The sequence below is a fragment of the Pollachius pollachius genome (assembly GCF_949987615.1).
Source record: "Pollachius pollachius genome assembly, chromosome: 3".
NCBI lineage: Eukaryota > Metazoa > Chordata > Actinopteri > Gadiformes > Gadidae > Pollachius > Pollachius pollachius.
Window position 1 is genome coordinate 14,746,763 of NC_136936.1, and position 24,557 is coordinate 14,771,319.

The 24,557-nt window shown below is 42.1% G+C and overlaps 2 protein-coding genes across 2 annotated transcripts; both read right to left on the bottom strand.

The window, feature by feature from the left end:
- Positions 1-287: 287 nt before the first annotated feature.
- On the bottom strand, positions 288-383 carry sln (sarcolipin; the record flags this gene model as incomplete). Its single annotated transcript, XM_079733515.1, has 1 exon — positions 288-383. The coding sequence occupies one exon, from the start codon at positions 381-383 to the stop codon at positions 288-290; it is 96 nt and encodes a 31-aa protein (XP_079589641.1).
- Positions 384-7,360: 6,977 nt separating this feature from the next.
- slco1c1 (solute carrier organic anion transporter family, member 1C1) lies at positions 7,361-21,519 on the bottom strand (the record flags this gene model as incomplete). The annotated part of the gene is made up of 14 exons (XM_079731760.1): positions 7,361-7,652; positions 8,476-8,593; positions 8,871-8,935; positions 11,362-11,534; positions 12,776-12,941; positions 13,058-13,253; positions 13,770-13,934; positions 14,507-14,752; positions 15,361-15,459; positions 16,085-16,231; positions 16,465-16,586; positions 16,833-16,965; positions 20,165-20,306; positions 21,424-21,519. 14 exons carry the CDS (start codon positions 21,517-21,519, stop codon positions 7,361-7,363), a joined length of 2,160 nt encoding a protein of 719 aa, XP_079587886.1.
- Between the last annotated feature and the right edge of the window lie 3,038 nt (positions 21,520-24,557).

Consider the following 24,557-nt stretch of genomic DNA (forward strand, 5'->3'; position numbering starts at 1 on the left):
AAACAACAAAGTATTTCTGAGTTACTACTTCAGCAATATATTCTCTGTATGTTATAAGCAGACATTAACCTGACCATGAATACAATGTAGGTCACATTCTAAACAGTGTGCCGCTAGACTGGAAATAAAAAGCTGAGCATGCAACATGTCTGAACAATTCTTCACAGCATATCCTTTGCTGTAAACGCTCGGCACATGGTCTGTTTAACCAAACTACTGTGCCAGGTTATGTCCAAACCCCCCTTCCTTTCAGAATATTCTTTCATCCATTTTTTCCATAAGTGGGTTCAGTTCTGGTATGCTTTGACGAGCAGCCACATGAGCAGGACCGTGAATAAGACAATCATGAAGTTGATGAACAGCTCCCGCGCTGAGCGGTCCATCCTGGAGCCGATGAAGTCGGAGACACAGAGAGGCCAATAGGTCGATAAAACGGGGCCAGGAGCGAGCTTTCAGAGGCAGGCAGGAAGAGGAGCAGCTGTGGTGGATGATTTTTCTTTGAGGACTAGTACGAGGCTGGTGCCCAAAGCCTAACATGGATGCAGGGCGAGGAGTAAAACAACTGGCATTAAAAACAACACAACAGAAAATATGTATTGGTTATAATTTTTTTTATATTCTGGGAACAAGCTTGAATGAATGAATGACTGATTACCTATATGTGCATGTTCACATTATATTAAAGTTAGTTATTATTATTTGTCAAAAAAAACAAACACATTCAAACACTAAACAACCGCTTATTCCATACCAAATAGTGGTATAAGCGGTTGCTTCTGTGGTCATATTATAGATATATTTTACCAATGAAAATTTGTAAAGATAAAACCCATATCTGTATTAAACTAAATCATGTGGAGTCATTGAGCGGTTACCTTTCGTCTTGGGGATCTTGCGTTTGTTTGCAGCAGATACAAGGCCAGAGAGAACAAGGAGAGAGTGATGAAAAAGAGAGGCTGGTTCTCTATGATGGCTGTGTTGTGGCAGCCACAGGTTCCTCTCTTTATCTGCAATGCAATGAGACTAGTCTCCACCTCGATGAGCTAAAGTTCTCTATTCCCTTTGTTTCTCTGTCAGCCAATCAGACTCTCACCTCTCTGCCTTCCCTTACATTCTTTCAGTCCTGTGGGCAACGAACACTCCTAAAGTAGCAATACCCAGTTGACTGGCCATACTCCACATAGACACAGACTGATGTCAGGCACCATCTTAACCACCAATAGAGTGCTTTGGTATCCCCTGCACACAATCAGAGACATAGACAAATGGAAACACACATCCCCCCCCCCTCCCCACACACACATAGACACACAGACACACACACACCGATCCAAACCCATGTCTACATGTATGCACACAACACACAGGAGTGGCTTCAGGTTATTTATAAAACATTTTAAATAGTTGGATTACTCTGTTCTGAACACAATGCTCTTATGGATAAGGGAAACTCACAGTATCACTGGGGCCGGAGCTATGCACGGGCACAAGAAGGGAAATACAATCTCCCCTTCCAAAATATGCAATGCAGAACTCCAGGGCTTCACTGGCATAAACCAAAGAGATCAACTTTACTAGAACATATCAGTGCAAACAGAATACTTTTTTAATCGTACTACAAGACTACATATCGTATTGCATAGTATTGTTTCCAAAATATGCAAACAATGCCTCTACACAGCATGTGGAACTATCTAGTATGAGTATGTTAATCGTATACTGCATATTCAAGTTCACTTTCGTTCCATTGCACGATTAGGAATTACTCTCCCATCATTTATATCATTGTTCACACATCAACTAGTTCAATATTTCCCACCCCTCCCCTGCCCTGCTGTATTGTTATGGTGTTAACGAAGGGAATTTGACCATGCACAACAGATAATCCCTCAGATCACCTCACGATTGACAGCTGCCTTGAACGGTGTTATCTCCAGTCTGGTGCAAAACCTGATTGACACGCACTTACACATGAACAGCAGGCCGCGCCTGTGGTTAGGATTAAGTGTATACATGAGAAGTTCACTTGAAGTATTTGGGCGCAGAAGGCCGAGGTCACTCTGTGAATATTCCCCAGGTGATAATGTTTCCCATTGTGTTGACCGACTCAGGGCACTGTGCCGCCAATACCGGTCCCCGCAATAAACATGTTTGACCTACGAATTATCGTTGCCAAGGAGACAGACGATGAATATAGCATGGCTAGGTGTACAGCCATCTAAGAGAGACAGCTGTGTGGTATGGACTCTGAGCTGTTGTTATGCTTGGGTGGATCTGTGTGTGTGTGTGTGTGTGTGTGTGTGTTTCTCTGATAAACAAAAGGACAGTCAACAGGGTTGCCCTTTAACTCAGAAGAGACATTGCCAGTGTGTGTGTGTGTGTGTGTGTGTGTGTGTGTGTGTGTGTGTCTGTGTGTGTCTGTGTGTGTGTGCAGTCTACCAATTTATCACTGCATCTCTTTCTATTACATTATTGTTCATTTATTTTTAGTACTCTTGATTCAATATGACTCTTTGAGTCATATTTGTGTTCCATTATATTCTAATCAACATGAGTAGTGTTGAATTATGAATCCATTTGCATTCAAGGGCTTGTTTGTCCATGCAACATATGTGTTATATCGGAGCTCTTCCATTGTTGCATCACTATTTTAGATATGGAAGCAGGCACTCCAAGATCGTCCACCTCAACCCCTCTGATTCAGGTTCATCAGAAAGTATGTCCATGAGTTCAGCAGGATTCTGGCCGTTGGATACCAGTTCTACATCTACATCTTTTTTTGAAAAAAGACCATTAAGCTCATTTAAATCATTTCATTTAAATGTGTTCTTTATACAGAAGGTGCAACAAATGTTGGATAGCAATTGGAAATGCATCCTGGCCAGAGCTGAATAAGAACTGTTGTTCTTTGTGAGCTCAACAGCTGTTGTTTTGCAGTCAAGCAGCACGCTGTTAAAACTGGGTATTCCCACTGTCAGATCAGCTTGGGGTTTGCAATTACTATGATGACTGTGAACAGGTGAAGATCAAGTCGCCCATGAAATGCCTGGATAAAAAACACACGCACACCCACCCACCGATCCATAGTCTAGTTCTTAACCGTGGCATCCATCATATCTATAGTAGTAGTAGGCCTACCTTGTAGTTGAGATGGGCCAATTTGATAGTTTTCGCCCTCAAATTTTTAACACTAAAATAAGAATGGCAGGTTTAACTGCCAGAAATACTATTTCTGTCTTTATTTAATATGTTTTGTTTATATTTATGCATTTAATTGTTTGTAATGAATATTGAGTTCGCAAAATTAGGTAGGAACTGCGTTCGGCTCCGGTATCGGTAAACTGCCCACCGCAAAAATCTTTTCTAAACATTAAATAAATAGCGTCTCGATCGCAGGTGGTTTACAAATTAAAAACAGAGGAAAAACTAATAAAAAATCTACCGAAACAAGGGAAATCATTCACATAGCGTCGCTGGGGTCTGCCGCCCATTGATGCACACCCAATTACAATTTTCACGTTTTTTTTCTCAACTGCTGGAATATTTATACTGCCGCAGCATCACCCAGTCAGCGTAATTAGCGAGGACCTCATCTCACGTGGCATCCTCAGCTCAGCGTTGCCCCCTTGCGCGACTTTCTTAAATTACGCCATTATTTGTAATTTAAACACAAAGCAACAGGTGACTGACTACCGTTGATATTGATACAATAATTTAGCTTTGAAAGGAAAAGTGATAACATTAATCAACTTAAACGATTGAACCAGATGTTGGTGTCCTGTGTGTCAGTGGCTCAGTCACCTTCTTAATGACACTGCTCCGTTGTGAAGACCTGTCCATCAGGCTGTGTACCCCATGTAATCTTATGTGTCCGTTGGTCGACGTTACGTATTCCATCAGCTGTTGCCTCTGAAAACAAAAACAAAAAGGTTTTTCTCTGTGCATCGCCCCATCACGAATCTATCCTATATATGAATAAAAAATGACTGAGCACTTTAGTTGAGACAACGTCTTTTCAGGCCACTCTTTTGGAAGATCAATTAAGCACTTGTAGTCTGTGAAGCCATCTATTGTTATGGAGGTCGTTGCTACCTGTGCAGCAACCTACCTGTGCTAAGAAACACCACATCTGGTGTTTCTTAGCACAAGTAGGTTGCTAAGGTTTGAGAACAAGATTCAGGGCTGGGCTTTGTGTGATGACTTTTGCAGTACATTCTTCTTCACTACCCTTCATGACAGTAGAGAGTCCATGATGTTTTGGGGTGGGAGCATATTAGGATTTCACAGTGAAGCATGAAGAACAGAGGGAAACACTATCTTGTTTTAAAATGCCTGCTTGTTGCTGGGTCATCAAGTCCTGCAGATCAGGTCATCTCATTTTTACTATCAGCGACCTGGACGAAACAGCGGCGATCAATTCAACAAGATGCTGATGATATGTTCTCTACCTGCCTTTAGTTTCATGGCGCTGTTGAGTCGAACTACAGGTGATCCAAAACGCTGGCCCTCGTCTGTTCATTATGGGGTGAATCTTCAGATGGGCCGGATGTCGTCACAACACACGGTTCTTTGGATGAATCGTTCTCTATAGGGGATAAACTCATATATTGATTAAACTCTTATTTAAATAAACAAAAGCAGGATTTAATGAGGTGATGTAGCTACATGCTGTAAAGCAGTGTTACACCTCACTTTACAGTGCTTATTCACTATCCATATCATGTAGTAACAATGCACTTATGAGGTCATATGTATGTATTAAGTTGTGTCTTAGCTTGTATTGAAAAAATACATGTTTGCTGTTTCATGTAACTAGATTATGTTATGCAACAGGAGTTGTTACACATACACACAGCAAACGTGTAACAAGCTATGTTAAAAGATTCACTTGTAAAACATGTAGAAAGACATCAAATTCCATGCCATGTTCTTATTATAAATGTGTAACAATAATTTCCTATAACTCACGCTGTATAGTTACAGGTTGCTTCATAATGTAAAAAGAGATAACTATCAAAATATAACTTTTAGCTACATAGATTATGACATTACTTGTATAATTAATGAACAAGTACACTGTAATGTAGAGTATCGGTAGTCAGCAGTTCTACATTTAAGCTTTTTGTCAGTGATTCAAACATAAAATGGGAAGCTGTTAGGAACTCCTGCCCTGAATACTACGTCATGTTGAGTAAGCATGAAAGTTCATTTTCCAAAACAATTGAGTCGCAAACACCAAAACTTGATTGGATTGTACATTTTATATTACATTCAAGAGGTATTTTTCTAAAATTTACAAAAATAATCCAATCAAAGGATCTACATACACTAATTATTTTACATGCAAGTCAGAACTGTCTAACATTACAGCGACATTGGCTTCTGCGATGACAGGGATTCTTTCTGACTTGTTGCTGCTCACCTGGCCCTTTGTGACTTAAAATAAAGGTATCTATACAAAAGTATACATATGTTGGTATACTCACCCAAGACACATGAGGAGTTCTATTCAACAATACTGCTAATGATGAATTGTGTGTTAGGGATGTAGCTTTAAAATAAATACACATATGTTGTTGGTATGCAGACGTTTTGTGTTCTATAAAGCAATGAACTTTACTTACAGTAAACCTTTTAGTGAATTAATAATGAAGCTCTCTGTTGATAATACACCTGAGAATCGACATGGATCTTTCTTGTTCATGTAATTTGCCACAGGATGGCATTTGTAAAATGACAACCACATAGAAACACAACCTACACACAAAAACAAGTGACCATCCTTGTTAACATATACAGACATACGACACAACATGGCTAAAGATATGAAAATGTGTGAGCACTGACTGGAAAATGGATATGGTTGAGTGGAAGGTAAGTTTACATTTCGTTTTTTTGAAAAGCACACTTGGTTCGGGAATACTTTTCACACTCACTGCGCTCTATGCCTGATTCCCCAACAACCATTGTGCAAAGTACACTAATTCAATCATTGTCACGAAAAATAAACAGAAACAAAAAAAAGATTCCTGCCCTCCATGGCCATTACACATAACATAAACAAAACTACTCCACGCAAGACCATGTGTCCATCTAAACAAAAACATCTGTTTCACACAAAAATATTTTTACAAAACCCTGATACATTTATTTTTTTCCTTGCTTTTATTTGGAGCAACTTCAGCCTAAGCCGATCTTCAAGGGCTTTTACACAGTGGCATGGTCCAAAATTGCTGGACTGCAATTTGCAATTTGTTTTGTATGATTCTGTCCACGTCCATTGTAGTGGTTACCTTTTACAAAACCATTATTCTCTAAAATATGTTCTTGTTAGACTGCTTTGTATAAATAACAGGAAACATTAACATAATCAAAAGGGCACATCAAATTTTTTCTTCAAGGTCGTCATAGTTCTGAGAGTAAGTTAAGAAAAGTCTTATGTCAGAAAAATGAAACATAGTTTTATACAATTGTAGAAAAACACAGTCACAGTCCTTCTGTTAAATGTAATGTTATAAAACCTAAAGTGAAACGCTACTTCTATCAATAATATAGACATTTAACATCAACAAAAATACTTTGTACTAACAAATGACAAATTTATTTAGAGGTAACAGTTTAGGACTTGAGGCACAATTCTCCAGACAACAACCGGCTATTATTGGCTAAGTTATTGCAAGACATGTTAAATTACACACATATCTTAACAATATGTTCATTCTTCACCCTTTGTCTATTTTCTCCCTGTAACCCTTTAGTCAGCCCTGCTCACTATCAGACTTTTAGTTTGAATACATTTAAAACAAAAAGTTGCACCTTTTGTCGGTTGTCATGTCTCGCGGGACAAGGGCCATAGGAAGAAAACATACAAACAAGGAAAACAAAAAAGTGCTGGTGTTCAGAGCAAAAATGGTTTAGAGCAGTAAACCAATCCATTGTCTTGTATCTATGATTGGGAAATGGTAATACATTTCAGTTATAAAGAGAAAAATAAACCCAACAAGAACGGCACTGACATATAGTTGAGCCATATAAAAAAAACATAAATATAACCCTCGGTTTCTCAAAACCTACTGTAGGTGCAGCGATCCATGGGGTGGCCCCTGTAGTAGTCTGTTCTTAGGAGATGATCAGTCACAGACTGGGATTCCCTGCACGTTGTTTTTGTATGATAACAGTTGTATATGTACATGTGTGTGCGTGCGTGTGTGCGCGTGCATCTGTGTGTGTGTGTGTGTGTGTGCGTGTGTGTGTCTGTGTGTGTGTGTCTGTGTGTGTGTGTGTGAGTGTGTGTGTCAGAGAGAGGGAAAGAGAGTGATAGGTAGCGTATGCATAAGTGGCGTCAGTATGGTGTGAGACGTCACAGACGCGTCTCCCGGTCCCCGCTGTGGTGCTCGGCCGTTGGCTGCGACCCCTCCGTGTCACGGACCACCGGCTCACGGACCGACGCCATCTCAGGGACCACCGCCGCCTCGCGGTCTGCCGTCTCGTCCTTCCCCAGTGCCTCCATCTCCGCTCCACCGTTGGTCAGCAACCCTCGGACGGCGTTCCTCTGCTCCCTCCTCACCTGCTGCCGGAGCAGGAGGAACCCCGGGATGCACACCAGGAAGGAGACGGAGCGCAGGCTCAGCGTCAGGCCCAGGTAGGCCGTCCTGCAGGTGGGGGGGGTCACAGATGGGCGGCAGTAGCTCGGGAGGTAAAGTGGGTTGGCTGGCAACCGCAAGGTTGCTCAGTGGATCCCCGGCTCCTCCTAGCTGTGAGTGTTGAGGTGTCCCTGAGCAAGACTCACCCTGACTGCTCCCGACCAGCTGGCTGTCACCTTGCATGGCTGACACCGCTGTCGGTGTGTGAATATGTGCATGAATGGGGGAATATTAGGCAATGTTGCAAAGCGCTTGGGATAAAAGTGCAATATAAATGCAGTCCATTTACCATTTACCATTGGACACGCAGAGGGAAGGTACAACACACAGCTGAGGATATGCTTCTGGTGGTCTCATGGGTGAATGTATTGCTTTCACTTCAGAAGACATTGAAAGAAATGTCTATGAAAGACTTGACAATGAAAGTTTTATTTATTCATTATTTAAGCTAGTTGGTGAAACTTGATATGATGAGGGCAGAAACCTCATTGTCAACTTTGTATAGCCTTTAGCAAAGAAATTTAACCAAGACCTTATTACACTTAACGGAACACTTACACAATACCTTATATCATATTCTGTCCGGTCTTAACATTAGTTTGGATTATAGAAAATATATTGTCCCACTATATATATACTAGTCACTACAAATGTTACGTGAACAAAATCATCATTGAATTCACCATGTACACAACACAAGTACAGCTTGTACAGTTGGTCTTCCATAAATTAATAAGGAAAATATTTGAAACCTATCTGTATCAGTACCAAGTGCACTGAACATGTGTATTGATCAGGTTAACTAATACATCCAATCAGAAGAGGGGTGTACCTGTAGGCAGCAGTGTTGTAGATCCTGCAGGCCCCAATTCCACCACACCTCTTCTGGCCCCACTTCAGACACGTCGTGTCAATGATGGCCCCGAAGTAGATGGGGGCTGGGATGCCGGCTGTTAGGGGATCAAATTTAAACACTCTGGGTGGCTGCATTGATCCAGGCGGTTATACGTTTATTTACAATTCATGGCAAAATAGTGCCACCTATTGTTGACCTAAAGGAGTTATAACAGCATTATCAAATTGCTATGCATATCCTGTTGCCCACACATTGGTTTGAGTTTGGCTTTAGTGTGTGATAATCTGCATATAGTTTAACAAAACATCAGTAAATGTAAGAAATACATCTATAAATGAGAGTAGAAAGGTGATTTCAATGTTCCAACTTACCTAGGGTTCTTGTGGCCAGGGCATGGAAACCCAAGGCTAAAGACTTGAGCTGTGGTTCAATGCACCTGCATGACAAAATGCTTATTAAATATGGAAATTAACAAATATGCAATATAGGCCAGTTAAATAACATGTTAACTTGATCTCTGCTCATAACGATAACCTTGTATTACAAAAAAGAATCTGAAGTATAAACCACAAATAAACACATTTCTTCAGGTCAGGTTGAAATGATTAGAGCATTTCCAAGCATTTCCATCTCTTGACGATGCATTTCTTCTTTTAAAAGCAGCAGGACACATGCACAGGGCTGACAGGAGAATGTGAGGCTTGTTAATTCAGTGTCATGTGTTCTGTGTGCCCTATAGGCTGTGGAGTCATGAGGCCTGTTGAGACAGACCCAACATACAGAGGCTGAATAGTAACTCATCTACAATGGCTCTACTTTTGCATGGCTTTCTCACCAGATATCTCTGACATTTCACTTTAATTGCCATTGAGTTATGGAACAATTTCATGGACAAGTCAAAGAGCTTGGGGGATATCCACATGCGTAGCTCTAGTCAATGAGCATAACTGTTCTTTTAATGACCTTTATGTATAGCCTGATATTATCATATTAACATAGATTATCAGTTTCCATAAATGAAGGGGGAAAAGTGTGTGTGTGTGTCTGTGTGTGTGTGTGTGTGTGTGTGTGTGTGTGTGTGTGTGTGTTTGTGTGTGTGCGTGTGTGCAGCACACATGTCTTCAATGCAGATGCATGACTGAATGAGAGAGGCAGAGAATACACATTTATTCATAAAAGATGCATTGATCTGCCAAAAGGTTTTTCCTGGTTAATCAGCGAGATCACGTCATCAAACGGCTTCCTACGTTTCTACAGTCCCTCTAACCCAGTTCACTGATCATCACCTATACAACTAGTTTGATATATCTGGCCAAGTCAAAATAATATGATGATATGATATGGGTCAAATTCCATATATATTTCCACATTTTTTCAACCGTGGTGTTCGGGCCGGGAATGGCATCCCCTGTATTGTTGTTGTATTATGAACTGTGTGAGACAAAAAATGGCTCAGCATGAGATGATGAGCTTGGACATGAGATCCTGGCCAAACCTCACAGTCTCAGAGGCTCTGTTCTGGACACAAGTTCCCCACGCTGCCATATGCTGCTGCTTGGACTGACGATTATCTCTTGCCAGCACTTGTTGTCCAACTGCAAAGGTTCTGACATGGCGTGTTCCTGCTTTGATGTGACCTCAGTTGCCTTCCCATTAATAAATCAGCTGGAGCTTGGCCTGTTGTAGAAGGGTGAGCATTTCGATAAGGATGTAGGAGCTTTGCCATTTTGTATTGCAGCAACCACTAAGCAGTTTAAATGGTTTTCATGGACTGCTTAAACGACTGGATCAACCGCTCCTCAAGCCCCTTTGGCAGGATGGGTAGGCGCAGAGGTGCTATGCTTGATGCCAATTTGCCTAAATCTGTACTTGCAAACACCATCTGGAGGACTTCAACAGTTTTTGTTGATGTGGCATTTTTCACTATGAAGACCTCTAGCCACTTTGAATACGCATCAATCACGAAGTGGAACATTCAATCCAGAAAAGGCACTGCATAGTCTACGTTGAATCCTCTGTCTGGTGATCAATACCTGGCCACCATATGCAGCTTCTAGCTCACTACACCTATGTGTCCCTCATGGGGTGCTTCAAGTACTTCAGAGAACAGCGTGGGCGGCCCTACAACCCTGGTGGCCCACATGATGCTCCCATGACACATATAGTTTCTCAGGTAGACCAAAGTAACTCCGGCTGTGTTTTTAGGTAGCATGCCAGCCTGCACCATCGTTTTTTTCTCGACCAGTCTCTTGATTGTTTTGTGTACTGATGCCAGGCAAGTTCTCCTTCTCGGTCAGGGGGGAACGTCTCAGCCAGATCCTCAGATGTGGAGTTTTCCTTTGGCTCACATGGCAGTGGTGAGAGTTCAACAGCATTTCCATGCTGTGTTGTTCCTTTGTACCATATCATGTGGTCCTGGGCGCCTAAGAACAATGCCCATCTCTGTGAGCATGCTGCAGTCATAGCCGGGATCGATCTTCTCTCTCTTTCTTCTCCTTTCTTGAATGTCAGGTCACAGCCTTTGGTTCTCTCTTCCAGGCGACCTTCGCCTAAACCAAGTCATTCTCTGGATGTCAAGTGACAAAAAAGCAACCTCAGCTAGCTCCTGTCCACACTCTGTTAGCTCTGCTTCAAGATTAGCGAGATGGGAGCACGGCCCATCGAATTAACATCACCCAAATAGCTCTAGGTGCCTGGAATTCACTGTAGGACCTGATCTTTAGCTTGCTTCCCAACAATACTAACCATACATATACGACTCAGATCTGACATTATATATTATATAACTACTGTCTGACATTATGTATCATATATATAGCTAGTTTCTGACATTATACATTATGTATTTAACTTATATCTGACCTTATGAGCAGCATGTAACCGGGGGTCCCACCCAGAGATATGATGAAGGAGGTGATGACGGACAGAGCCAGGAAGTACGGGAACATCCGGTCACAGTCCTCTCTGTCGAGGCACTGGCCCGTCCTGGCTGTTAGGTTACCAGCAGAACCAACGCAGCTGCACTGAGCGAAGACCTAAGGGGCGCGCGTACACACACACACACACACACACACACACACACACACACACACACACACACACACACACACACACACACACACACACACACACACACACACACACACACACACACACACACACACACGTATATTAACATACCTGCTTAAATTCATACATCGTCAGTCTCCCTAGGGTGTGGACCCTGATATATTTGTAATATATCAAGGTCCATAATTCCCCTTAATGCATAGTAATTGTGTAGAATAATTCAAAAATTTATGTTTGGATCAACTGCGAATTTACTATTGCTATTGATTTACCCTATTATTTAATGCATTTACTATATGTGTTTAACATAATTTTGGTACGTATTTCCCTGTTTCTGGAGCGTCACAATACTGTCTCCAGAAGCTTTGTTATGCATCAGCTCCGTTCCTCATTAGTGTTCAAAGAAAAAGACCACATAACTTATTGATAGTCGTATGTAAAGGAAGCTGGGCTGAGCTACATCTGAGAACTCCATTGAAGGATTAAACCTGAGCTGGAATTTGATGTGAATAACATACGAATGTACAAGATAGATGAGACAATGGATGATGAAGCGATAGAAGTAGAGATAATAGATCAAATGAGGCTAAGGTCATCTTGCTTGATTGAGGAAATTTAGCAGCTGAGAAACATTTATGTTCTACTGCTCAAAGACATTGTTTGGATTTGTATTGATTGATAGCCTTAGGTGCCAGACAATTACATCAGATTCTATGGGCGACAAAAGGCTTAATGAGACAGAAATTACAGAAAACAGATGACATTATTTTGTGAAATACAAGGACAACTCCAGAGAAACATCCAAAGGCATCCATGTTTGTTGGTTCAAATCCTCTGCTTCTAGCTTTTTTTACAAGCCCTCTTTTTTTTCAAGAGGAGGGCTCTGGGACTTATTTCGCTGTTCTGGAGTCTGTGGCTTTAAAGGTAATCGCGTTATCTCCTTATTAGACTGAATATATTTTTGAGGATGTCGACACAAAGTATGACGTTGATGTATTTCATAGATTACAAATAAATATCTTCAATGATGATTATGATATCAATAACATATAATAATTGATCATTGGTGCTCCAAAACAAGTAAACACACAAAAGAGGCTTGTAATTTCGGCAAAATGACACAAGACCGACGTCCGACAAGACAGAGAACCTCAGCGGTCCTTAAAGCTACAGCTCCGCAGAGGAAAGCCTGGGAGGTACTGCTTACAGTGTTGCTCCCAGAGCCATCGGAGCGGGTGCAGCCTGCCAGACAGGGGGACACATATGTGATGCCGTCCTCCCCACACACCGGGTCCCAGTCGTTGGCCGAACACACGCAGTCTGAGTTGCACGCTGTGAACGCTGAGGGCTTATCGAAGGGCAGCCTGTCCATCCTGAGAGCAGAGAGAGACGGAGAAGGAAGAGCGGAGATTTATAGACACAGTTATGACGTTATGATCTCTATGTGTGCACATGATGTGTGGCATGTGTCTCCCCCGTTTCATCTCACCCGTCGTACGGCACCGTCACACCGGCCACCCTGGCGTTCTCGCAGCTCATGGCGAAGAAGAACAAAGAGAGGAAGTAGCCAATCAGAGAGGTGCCGAAGGCAAATTTGGCCGCGCCCATCAGGCTTAGCTTCAGCTTCTTCATGCACAGCCCCCCGGAGAACATGCCCAGCGCCACCGCCGGGATGTTGACCACGCCTGCAGGTCACACAGCGGAGCCAACACGGCCCGGGTTAGTACTCAGGTTAATAACTAGGGAAATACCCAGGTAAATACCCAGGTTAATACTCAGGTTAATGCCCAGGTTAATACTCAGGTAACTACCCAAGTTAATACTCAGGTAATTACCCAGGTAAATACCCAGGGTAATACTCTGGTTAATACTCTGGTTAATACTGAGGTTAATACCAGGGAGATAGCAAGGGAGATACCCAGGGAGATACCCAGGGAGATGCCCTGACTCTGCTGTACATTATCCCAACTACTTACTATATGATATATAACAAAAAATTGTTGCATTGATTTACAATTATTTTATTGCCTCCGCCAGAGGAAATTGTCAGATTGGGAATAGTGTTCATAGCAACGGCCTGTTATTCAAAGAAGAGGTCTGCCATACAGAAATAACAGCTGAATGCCGTAATTAACTAATAACTACAAATAATAAAGTACTTAGAAAAGTGTAAATAAAATACTACGGGTTTAACAACCTACCCATGAGGAAGTTGGCCTTGGAGGCTGACTGCCCGAAGTGCTGCTCGATGTACTTGGGCTTGTAGGTCACCATGCCGATGAGGGAGTTGAGCTGGATGACGGTAACACACAGGTAGATCAGGTAAATGGGGTTTCCCAGCAAGATCCGCAGGGTCGGGATGAAATCTGCAGGGGGAACGCCGCTGTTAGAAACACACTGCAGGCCTCAGATCTCAAGGACTCTAAAACTATAATGAGTGTATTGTTAATATTTTATATTATAAGTTGGATTATTATTGATATTTATTATTTATAATTTATTTCGTTTTTCATTGTTTTTAATAAAATAATTGTATTGTGAACTTTATACCCGACTGCTATACTGGAGAGCTTTCTATAAAACAAAGGTATAAATGGCAGCAGTTAAACATGCTAAACATCTACTACTAATGCCTCGCATTTCAAAATAAAATGTCTTAAATGTAAGGTTACCATAAGTACATTGCAATCCACCGTCCTAGGAGGACACTGGCATTACACTGGCATTACAGAGGGAAATGTATCTGCTGTCAGAAAACTGTTCTAGACGCAACAATACTCATCACGAGGAGACACACCTCAAAGGGGTGAGGAGACACGCTTGTTTAAATGTTAGCTTTTTCAGACAATTGCTATAGCGCCACCATAGTATTATTACAATAATAAAAAAATAAAAAAATAAATAAAATACAGTACAAAATGTTCTAAAACCTCTGTACCTCTGGCCATCTCCAGGAACCCCGTGGGCTCGTCTGCGGGGTACTTGTGCTCCAGCAGGGGGGAGTCTTTGATGAAGCTGGTCTGCTCCGGGGTGCACCGCGCTGCGCCCTTCTGCCCGATGGGCAGGGAGCGGGGCAGGAACCAGAAGGGGATGGCCGACAGCAGGGTCAGAACCCCGGCTATGAGGTAGCCCAGCCACCAGGCCCCCACCCAGCGGGAGTCGGAGGGCCCGATGGAGATGGTCTCTGGATAGGGACAGGGGCGGCGCTTTGTGAATATGTACACTGTTTTCTGCATTGAAAGGGGAGCATTTTTTTTTTTTTGGGTGATTTATTTTTTGCAATTCTCTTGTGCTTTTATTATAGAGTGAGATGGATAGGAAGGTGCGGGAGATAGAGGGGAGGACATGCAGCAAAGGACCACAGGCAGGATTCGAACCACCTGGCACACGCTCTACCCGATGAGCCACCGGTGTGCCACGATATGGAAGCAATTTTTTTCCATATTTAGTTATTTAGCAGATGCTTTAATCGGAAGCGACTTCCATTGAATTCAGATACATGTGGTTAATGAGCAGTTAGGGGTTAGGTGGCCTGCTCAATGATACTGACAGGTAGGCAGTGGGGGATCAAACCCAGTTACTTTCATTGGGGAGTCGAATACCCTAACCATTACATTTCGTTATCTTAGCGGCCAAACAAATGAAGGTCAAATCTAGCATCATGTATGCTAGCCATTTTATATCTTGGATATCGCTTCGCGAAATATCATGCGAGATAACCCTTTTGGAAATTTCCTGAAAAGCTTTCTTGCAAGCCAAAGGTAAGGTAGAAGTATCTGTGTAGGCACTCACCCATGTTTACAAATCCAATGTCCACATAGATTTTGGCACACATGGACCCCAACAGGTAACCAAACACGGGGCCCACGACCGAGATGGTTTGCACACAGCCTGGTGTATCCATAACACAACAAAGAACACAAATGAATTAAGAAATACATGAAGAAAGACGATGCTGCATGGTGATGTAAAATCACTTTAGGTGAATCTCCACCACAGTATTCATTTATAAAGTGAGATTATACAGTTAATGAACACATACATATCAACAAAGTTATGTATTAAATGGCCATTTCCCCAACAGGCAAACATGTAGGTCAGACCTTTTTGCATAATTAATTATAATCCATCCACCATACAGATTACAAGATGCAGTCTAGCAGCTGCACTAGATCGTCCATCCCAGTCCGAACAAATCGACCGACTACAGACTACAGTTCTCTTATTTCACCGTGGACTGGATAAAAGGCAGCCAAATGTGTAACATCTTAATGGAATTGTATCCTATTTTTGTACATTACATCCATCAAAGGTTGATCCATGCTTGAGCTCCTCACACAAATACAACACCCGATACAACACCGGCGAAATCAATACTTTCAACACCCCCAGAGCAATCATCACGTCAACAAGTCTGAACTAACCAAGTGACCCGAACAACAACACCAGAAGAAAATGTAATATTTATATAAAAATATATACTGTTACAAGTAGCACGTGTTTCTGCCTCTCTTACCGACATACAGAGCAGCGTTCTCCTGGCTGGCAAAGTCGTCTATGTAAGAGATCCCTAGAGGCTGGACAGGAGTCTCTCCTATCCCACGCAGAACGTTTCCCAGTAGCACGTAGATCCACATGGACATGTTGGATTCTCCTTCACATTCTGGTACTAACAGAGGAACGCAGTACATTTAGCCATTGATCTTAAAACACCTCATATGTTTGTGTGAGTGCGTGTGTGTGCACGGGTGTATATGTGTATATGAGTGTGTGTGTGTGTGTGTGTGTGTGTGTGTGTGTGTGTGTGTGTGTGTGTGTGTGTGTGTGTGTGTGTCTGTGTGTGTGTGTGTGTGTGTGTGTGTGTGTGTGTGTTAGTGTGTGTACATATGAACGTACTTGTGTTGGGCATGCCGGGCAGGACGCTGCCTTGGGCCACGATGGCGGCTGAATTTTTTGGGCAGGGAGCCGGGCTGTCGGTGGAGTTGATCTCCCAGCGCACCGATGTTTCAAACTCATAGCTTCACACACAAAGTTAGCACGGCCTTGTTAGGTGGTTCAGCAGATTCAGATATTCGCATGAACCGATATTTAGCCTTCATGCCCACATTCATAGAACGAATGTAAACACATAAGTCAAAACATATCAAATCACAAAACAAACTGAAAACATGCCCTGAGGGACCTTTCTCAGTTGAAGTGTGTCAACAGAATAAGGGTATCGCATCTGAGTCTGGGAAGCGGTGTCTGCCTGTCTCCTTACTCACCGGCCGATGATGAAGTGAGGCAGGGCAATGATGAAGGTGCCAATAGACATCAGCAGACAGCCAATGGCGATGATCTTTGGCCGGTGGAGCTTTGCCCCAAAGTAGCTGACAAACGCAATCACCAACAGGTTCCCTTTGAAGGAAGAGCATGACAGATGAAATGCGATTGATTGTCGGCTTGCGTGGACACACGCAAAGAAATCCAAGAAAAAAACATTCGTTGATATTTAATGAACGTTTGTTTTTTGTGTGAATCTATGATTCCATTACGAGCCATTCAAATGCAGTGTTGTGAAATGTGTGAAATAATTATGCATGACAATGTATACACATTTCTATTGTGAGGTAGGCACTAGCGAATTGGAAGTGAGAATGAAAAATATATATATTTAAGAAGGTTTAATATAGCCTCAAACCTTGAAAATATACTGCCGTAACAACTTCACATGAACCATGGTTGGAGAGTGTGCTATTAACCCATTTGTGCCGGCTGCTGCGCGGCGCAACATTGTATCTACTAGATACAATGTTGCGCCGCGCAGCAGCCGGCACAAATGAGTTAAATTGACAAAATGTCAGACCAAGTGTGAAACCCTAGTTTCACACTTGGTTAACCCTAGTTAACCCTAAACCCTAGAAAATACTAGTTGGTTTCTGTGTGTGGGACTATGTAGTTCCTGTAAGGCATCTTAAAGTGTTTATTTAGGTTGCCTGCATTTGTGCAGTTGAGGATTAGCTCATGTTAATGTAAATCACTTGTGGATGACAATCACTTGATTGAGTAGACAGTATTTCAAAAGCAAACAACATTAAAATATATTCACAAAAAAAGCACTAAAGGAAGACTGAGGAGACAGCAAACCAAATACGGCAAAGAAGACTAACTGTAGCGACTACGTGGAACAAACTAAAAGGGGATGAGAAGATGAGGTTGGGCTTGCTTCCTTGTTTGACACACTACCAAAAAAGACTCGCTGAGAACCCGGAAGAATATGTTGCACTAACATTTCTTACTGAATAGTATCTACTTCTTAGAATATGCACAAAGTCTAATCAAATCAAAGTAATTACAGCGATCAAATGTTGCGATCAAAAGCATGTTGCGATCAAATACCGTTGCGGTCAACAAAAAGTATGGCGACCCTTTCACCCTCTGTTTCTACATACAGGCCAACACGTGAATGGGTTAAACAGGTGCTTAATAGTAATTGAGTATTACCACCCATATCCACGGATCCCAGCTCTCAAGCACACCGCAATCACAAAAAATGTGCATAACAAACCCAAACTTATAACAATATCACAAACATAAACCATGACAAACCTTATAATATTTCAAATATAACAATGAACTCATTCCTGGATCTTACACTAACTAAATGCCCATATATGGCAATGGAACCAACTAGGAGATCAGTAACTGTTGGTGTTCTCTGGAATTGCAGAAACCAATTAGTGCAACAAATTAGTATAGACAAAAAAGTTATTCAGGATGGAAGTTGATTTAGGGACAGAGACAGAGAATGAACCGAGGAATTCTACACAAAGCTGCGACAACATGAAAGAAAGGATACAGATAGAAAGAAAGATGGAAGACAGAAAGGAAGGAAAAAGGAAAAAGCCAGTGAAATAATAAGGAAGAGAGAGTATACATTTACACATCAAAGAGGTTTATCATTATTTATTGACCCTGCTGTTCTCACTGATGCGTGACCTTAGAGATTAGCAACCTCCACAAGCAATCTGCTCCTTTCCTTTCGCCGCTTTCATCTCTTTTATCCCCCCCAACACACACTTCTCCTTCTTTATGCTTCCCTCCAACATGTTCTGTTACCATGGAAACCGTCGTATGGAAACAGCCTGTTGCCTAGACCACGAAGAGCCAAAGTATCCATGCAAGGTGAGAGAACAAGATGGAGTTTAAATTTGAGAGCCACACACACATACACACAGATACAGAGACAGAGAAACACAGAGAGAGAGAGAGGGGGGGAGAGGGAGAAAGAGAGAGAGACCCCAGAAGGTGTTCACTACTGTAATGTGTTCAAGCTGTAAAAGTCACATTTTGCTCAAGAAGACACAATACTGCCTAACTCTCTGAGCAAAGGTAAGGTAATGTGAATGCATGGTCTCCGGAGACAACATACATTAACCTAATTAGCATTCCATGTGTTCTCTACTGATCACCTCCTCAGATAAACACAAATGGATCAGCTGCCTTCCAGTAACAAAAGGTTACAGAAAAGGTTGCATTATTAGGCCTACTGCTGTTAGGGTCGGGATAAATCTATAAGGCAGCCTAAACCATTATTAGCACAGAGGAGAGGATTACATACTATAGTTCTGCAATACAAGTGAAGCCAAACACTAGGCGAATTGGTATGGATTTCCTTTTGGGGCTTATGTTATTTTAGCAATGCCTACATAATGGAAGATAGATGCAGCGTGTCAAGCCTGACTCAAGGGGAGCTATTGCTTCCTGTGGAATAGAGTCAATAACACAGTACTCATTCTTCATGTTTTTTTCAGCTCCTCAGTCTTAGTGGAAGGCTAAGTCACAAACATCAACAGCAAAAAAGTGTATTAATGACGTTGATAAAAAGCTGTATGTCGTTGTGTTTACATTCATCTGCTTGGGTTGTCATTTCGGCTCCCAAACTAGGCGTGATGCATTTATTTGTCTCAAGCAAGTTTTCTGAGAAATATATGTATAGCATAAATTCATTTATACAATCTCCATGGCAAGTCGTGATTAACTGTACCGTGACCCAATTTCCCTCCGGGGCTCAGTAAAGTACCTCTTATTCTGTGTTATGATGCTATGCTCATGTCAAGTCGATGTTAAGATGTGCTGATAGGGAACGTCAGCAGTGGTATATCATCAACTCTCTAGGACAGACTCTCACACTTTGATGCAACAACAAATCCATTCAACACAGCCTTAAGGACTGGCACACTAACAGCTTATTCACTGGAACAGGATCATGTCAATTTATCAGCCAACATTAGCAAGAGAGTTAGGGGAAATATCTCATGAAAACAACCACCGCCTACACATCGTTCACAAAAATGTAGCATCTCCTTCTTTCTCTCCTTCTCTCTCACACACACACACACACACACACACACACACACACACACACACACACACACACACACACACACACACTTCCGTCTCCCTTGTGTTCCTGGAAGCCTTTATATTAACTACCTTGAATAACTCAGCTGTGTTACGCAATACAGGACGCCACTGGGGGGCGCGCCCGTGACACGGGGGCCACAAGCAGAGCCCTGGAGAACAGTGGCGAGGGGTGGGCCGCGGGCTTACTCACCGACCTCAAAGCTCCCGTCGATGACGCCGATCAGGTAGCTGGGTATGTCAAAGCGTCTCTCCAACTGGGTTATTGTGCTCTTCATGTAGCTCCCCGACAGAGACTTGGAGAAGTAGGCGAAGGACAAGGCCCCCAGAAACATCTGCAGGTAACAGAGAGAGGGGGGGAGGGATAGAGGGATAGAAAGAAAGATAGAGGGATACAAAGAGAGATAGAAGGATAGAGAGGGACAGAAAAAGGGAGAGAGAGAGAGGGAGAGAGAGAGAGGGAGTGAGAGAGAGATTAATTAATTAAAGAAAGAAAGAATGAAAAAGAAAATGAGAAAAGAACATATGCATAAATACATATGCAAATATTACATCTCTTCATTAGCCAAAAAGCAAATCTTACTCACAGCCATTGGTAAATATGTATACACTATGCAAAGAGCAAAGAGAGCTATTGATATTCCAACAGAGCGCAATCATGCTGCTCTACTCACATGGGGGTGGTATCACAACAACCTCTCTGTTCTGATTACTATGTCAAATGCATGGGAAACGTTTTCTTAACATTCAACTTTCTTGAATGGCTGGATTTGTGATGAATTAAGTTAAGTTATCCTTTATTTATCCATCCGGTTAGCCGGTGGAGGTCCACACACATGGGGGCACACCGGCACTCCTGGAGCAGTGGGCTGCCGCGGTGCAGCGCCCGGGGAGCAGGTGGGGGTTTCAGGTGCCTTGCTCAAGGGCACCTCATCCGTGGAGGCTCGGGATTCGAACTGGCCACCCTCCGGTTAGGCCACCCTTCTTAACCAGTATGCCACGGATGCCCCAAAAGATAGAGACAAGTGTTGATGTATTTAAGAAAACCTTGGACTGTCACCTGTTCCGCTGAACTCCGGTGGACAGGTCTGCCCCTAAAGCTCTGATTAGTTGACCCTGCCTGTTATACAGTGTCTTCTATTTCCCACAGAAAGAGATAACTGGGCAAACTCCTAAAACTCCTTGAACAAACAGAGCTTTGGCAGTAAATTTAGAGGGCAAGCCCAATGTGCCATTTATGTAGGTCTCTGATTGTAACCAATGAGGTACAAACATTGTATGGCAACAACGCTCTAGACAAAAACAAAGCCAACCAACTTCACAACCCTCAAACCTTCCCAATGGTTTAAACCTTGCTTGGTGTCTGTAAAACAGGGGTTACATGTACACACACACACACACACACACACATACAAAGTGGGCTTTCATCATTTGCAACGTTTCATGTCCTACCTTAAGGCTGGAGCAAGGGGACGAGCCTGTGTCCCTACTCGGGGCGTTAGATCTTCCATTCTCCGCCGCACGGCCCCGTTCAGCTCCCACCGCCATCCTCCACAAATAGCAGGCGCTCTTCTTGGCTCCAGTCTCACCAGTAATGTAATTTCTGAGTCTTGATGCATGCAGTCCTGTGATGGATAATTGAGGCATGTGACCCACTTCTCATCCTTAGCACAACAACTGAAGTGTGTTTTCGGCAGAAAGGAGGGGAAACGCACATTCAAACACAGACCGTTATTCCTGTCCAGACGTTATCATGCCTCACTACATAGTGTAGAAACTTTGCTAGTGTGTTAGTGTTAGGTAGGTTTTCGCAACTTTTTACCAAACATTATTTTCTCAACAATTTTGGAGATTGAAACACTGTGCATCATAAACTATTCAGAAAATGGCTAGACTAGTTCCTAATAATAATAAATGGTCTTGTATCTCTCCTCTGACAGCTACCCAAGTGAATATTATTTTAATTTAATTTCCTTTCTTTCTTTCTATTTTTGATTTTTTTATATTTTTATATTATTCTTATGCCCTCTTATGCACCAAGTCAAATTCCTTGTAAGTGGTAAACGTAGTTGGTGATAAAGTAAATTCAGATTGTTATTATCATCCAAATGATTCCCTGTTGGACATTTAAGAAAAGTTAAAAAATGTATACCCATGAATACATTTGCTTTACACCTGGAAGCAGTAGGCATGCTACAGTGCTTTGCCTGTTGCCCAACTCCAGATGAATGCTAAAGCGTTCCTTCGTTATGGTATACCCGCGGAAAGACAAAAGGATGCTCAACACAGGTAGCCTATGACTTTTCACTTTTTACATTGTATCCTACATACATTTTTTATTTCGTGCATTTAAGTCCAGATTTTGAATATGATCAACTCATATCACTGCTGGCTAACCCACTGCTTTTCATCTAAAATAATTTATTTTGGGACGGGTTAAGTTTTCCACCACTGTTACAAATGTGTATGGGCTAGGCTGGTGGAGGCAGTCCCAGGGCAAAGACCCAAAATAATCATATGGGTTCTTGACTTTCTGGCTGTCAGGATGGTACCAGGTAACCTCTGATCACCACCAAGTATTCACTCCTATTAAGCGCATACCAAAAACATCCCCTCTTCTGAAAACGCATGTTTACTGTTTTCCTCAAAGTGTTTAGGCGAAAGTCCTTACCTCTCTGAACATCAGAGCAAACCTATAATTAAACAAGGAATGTGCAACATTAAGGAGGTTCATTCAGACTCAAATCAGATTGCTGTATCTGAGGCTTACGATTTAAAGCCATTGGTTAGTGTCAGATCTCACATGAAGGCAGGCATAGCAAAGACTGCGGGTTGTCTGTTTACTAATTGGCAAGAAAGATTCAAACACTTCAACCTCGCATATCTTATATATCGTCATCACTGATGATTCCTCTATGAGTTTTTTTCTTATAATGCCAACAATTGTATAAAATATCTACCTCTATTTAATGTGGAGACAGGTCCCTAGAGATATTAAAGATGGTGCCTATCCACCATGTCAAGATAAGAATAAACAATATGCACTATATGCCTTATTATTACCTGACATAAACACTCTGCACTTAGACTTCAGTATTCACAGGCAGACTTTGATGTCATTGAATCATTGAACTACTACCTCCCACTACATCTGCGTTATCTGCCTCCTTTCACCTTGTCACTGCCATCATTCCCTTTGAGTGTTTGAGATCCACTCGCTCATATTACATTCACAGGCAACCACAAGAACTTTGGAAAACACACACACACACACACACACACACACACACACACACACACACACACACACACACACACACACACACACACACACATAAGCACACAATGAACAATCCTCGAACAAGCTCCTTACAGGAAGAAAAATATCTTGAAGTTGACAGAAGTTTACAAGTTGTGCATATTCTTGATTGACAATAATGATAGGCAGTTAATGCTTTTGGGTCATCTGCATACTTTATCATCTAGGCCCAATACGTATATTTTAAGAGTCAGCAATGCGGCTACATGATAAGTGCTAGTGTAAAGCAGTAAACGGAAAACAATTGATTTATTGAATTATAAATGAAATAATCTCGCATTTGGCTCGCGTAACGTATCGACTCCTCGTTTGAGTCTCTCATAATACGAGTTTAAGCAAAGCCATACCAATAGGGTCACCCTTGTATGAAAATGATTGTATCAGTGGCAACATAAATGGATTTAGCCCGTAAAAATATAGACCATAATTTATTGGTTGTTCAGCGGCGATGCTCTGAGACCTGCTGCCCTAACGCGTGTCTTTCCCGGAGGAACCTCGGTGATCATAATCAACAAATACACGTCTAAACTCAAAGCTATTGGAAGATCCATCTTTTGCCAGACAGAATGTAGGCATTTGAACAAGAAGGTGTCGAGAGGCATGCTTTTGAGACATAGATCGTACGGGATTCCGTGTTTGCCTTCAGAGGACTGTGACCCTCGAAAATAGACTCTGATGGAGAGAGCAGCGATTCAACATCTCTGAGTGAGACACATCTACATGAAATTTACATCGAATAGAAATCGAACACATTTCAAGCTAAGTACATAGCCAAGGTGAATAGAGTACAGGTGGGCTTCATACAGCCAGGTTACAGCCTGTTACAACAAGCCATGTATAAATGTTAGGGTTATGACGTCAATTCGGGCCAACAACGTTGTTCAATGTTCCTTTTAAGCGCCAGTTGTATTGTTACACAACTGAAACCAGAGCATCATGTGTTCACAATGCATTAGGAGAAAATTAAACTTTTAGAGTTGCTCCGGAGAAGAGACCACGGAACCACCTGATGTCTATTTTACTAAAGCAGGCTATAGTCTACTTTAGTTACAATAAACGATTTTACCTTATTTTTTTTGCAGGTAGGCTATATAAAATATAAATCAATGATCTACAAAAGCATAACCCTAAACCCTAAAAAAAAAAAGCATTTAGTCAATCGATAATTCATACCTTACTATTACTAATATTAGGCTACTTACCAAATATCGTGTGCGGCCAATGTGTTTCCTTTGAGGCTCCAAGCCGAAGTGAGAGAGCCAGCGCC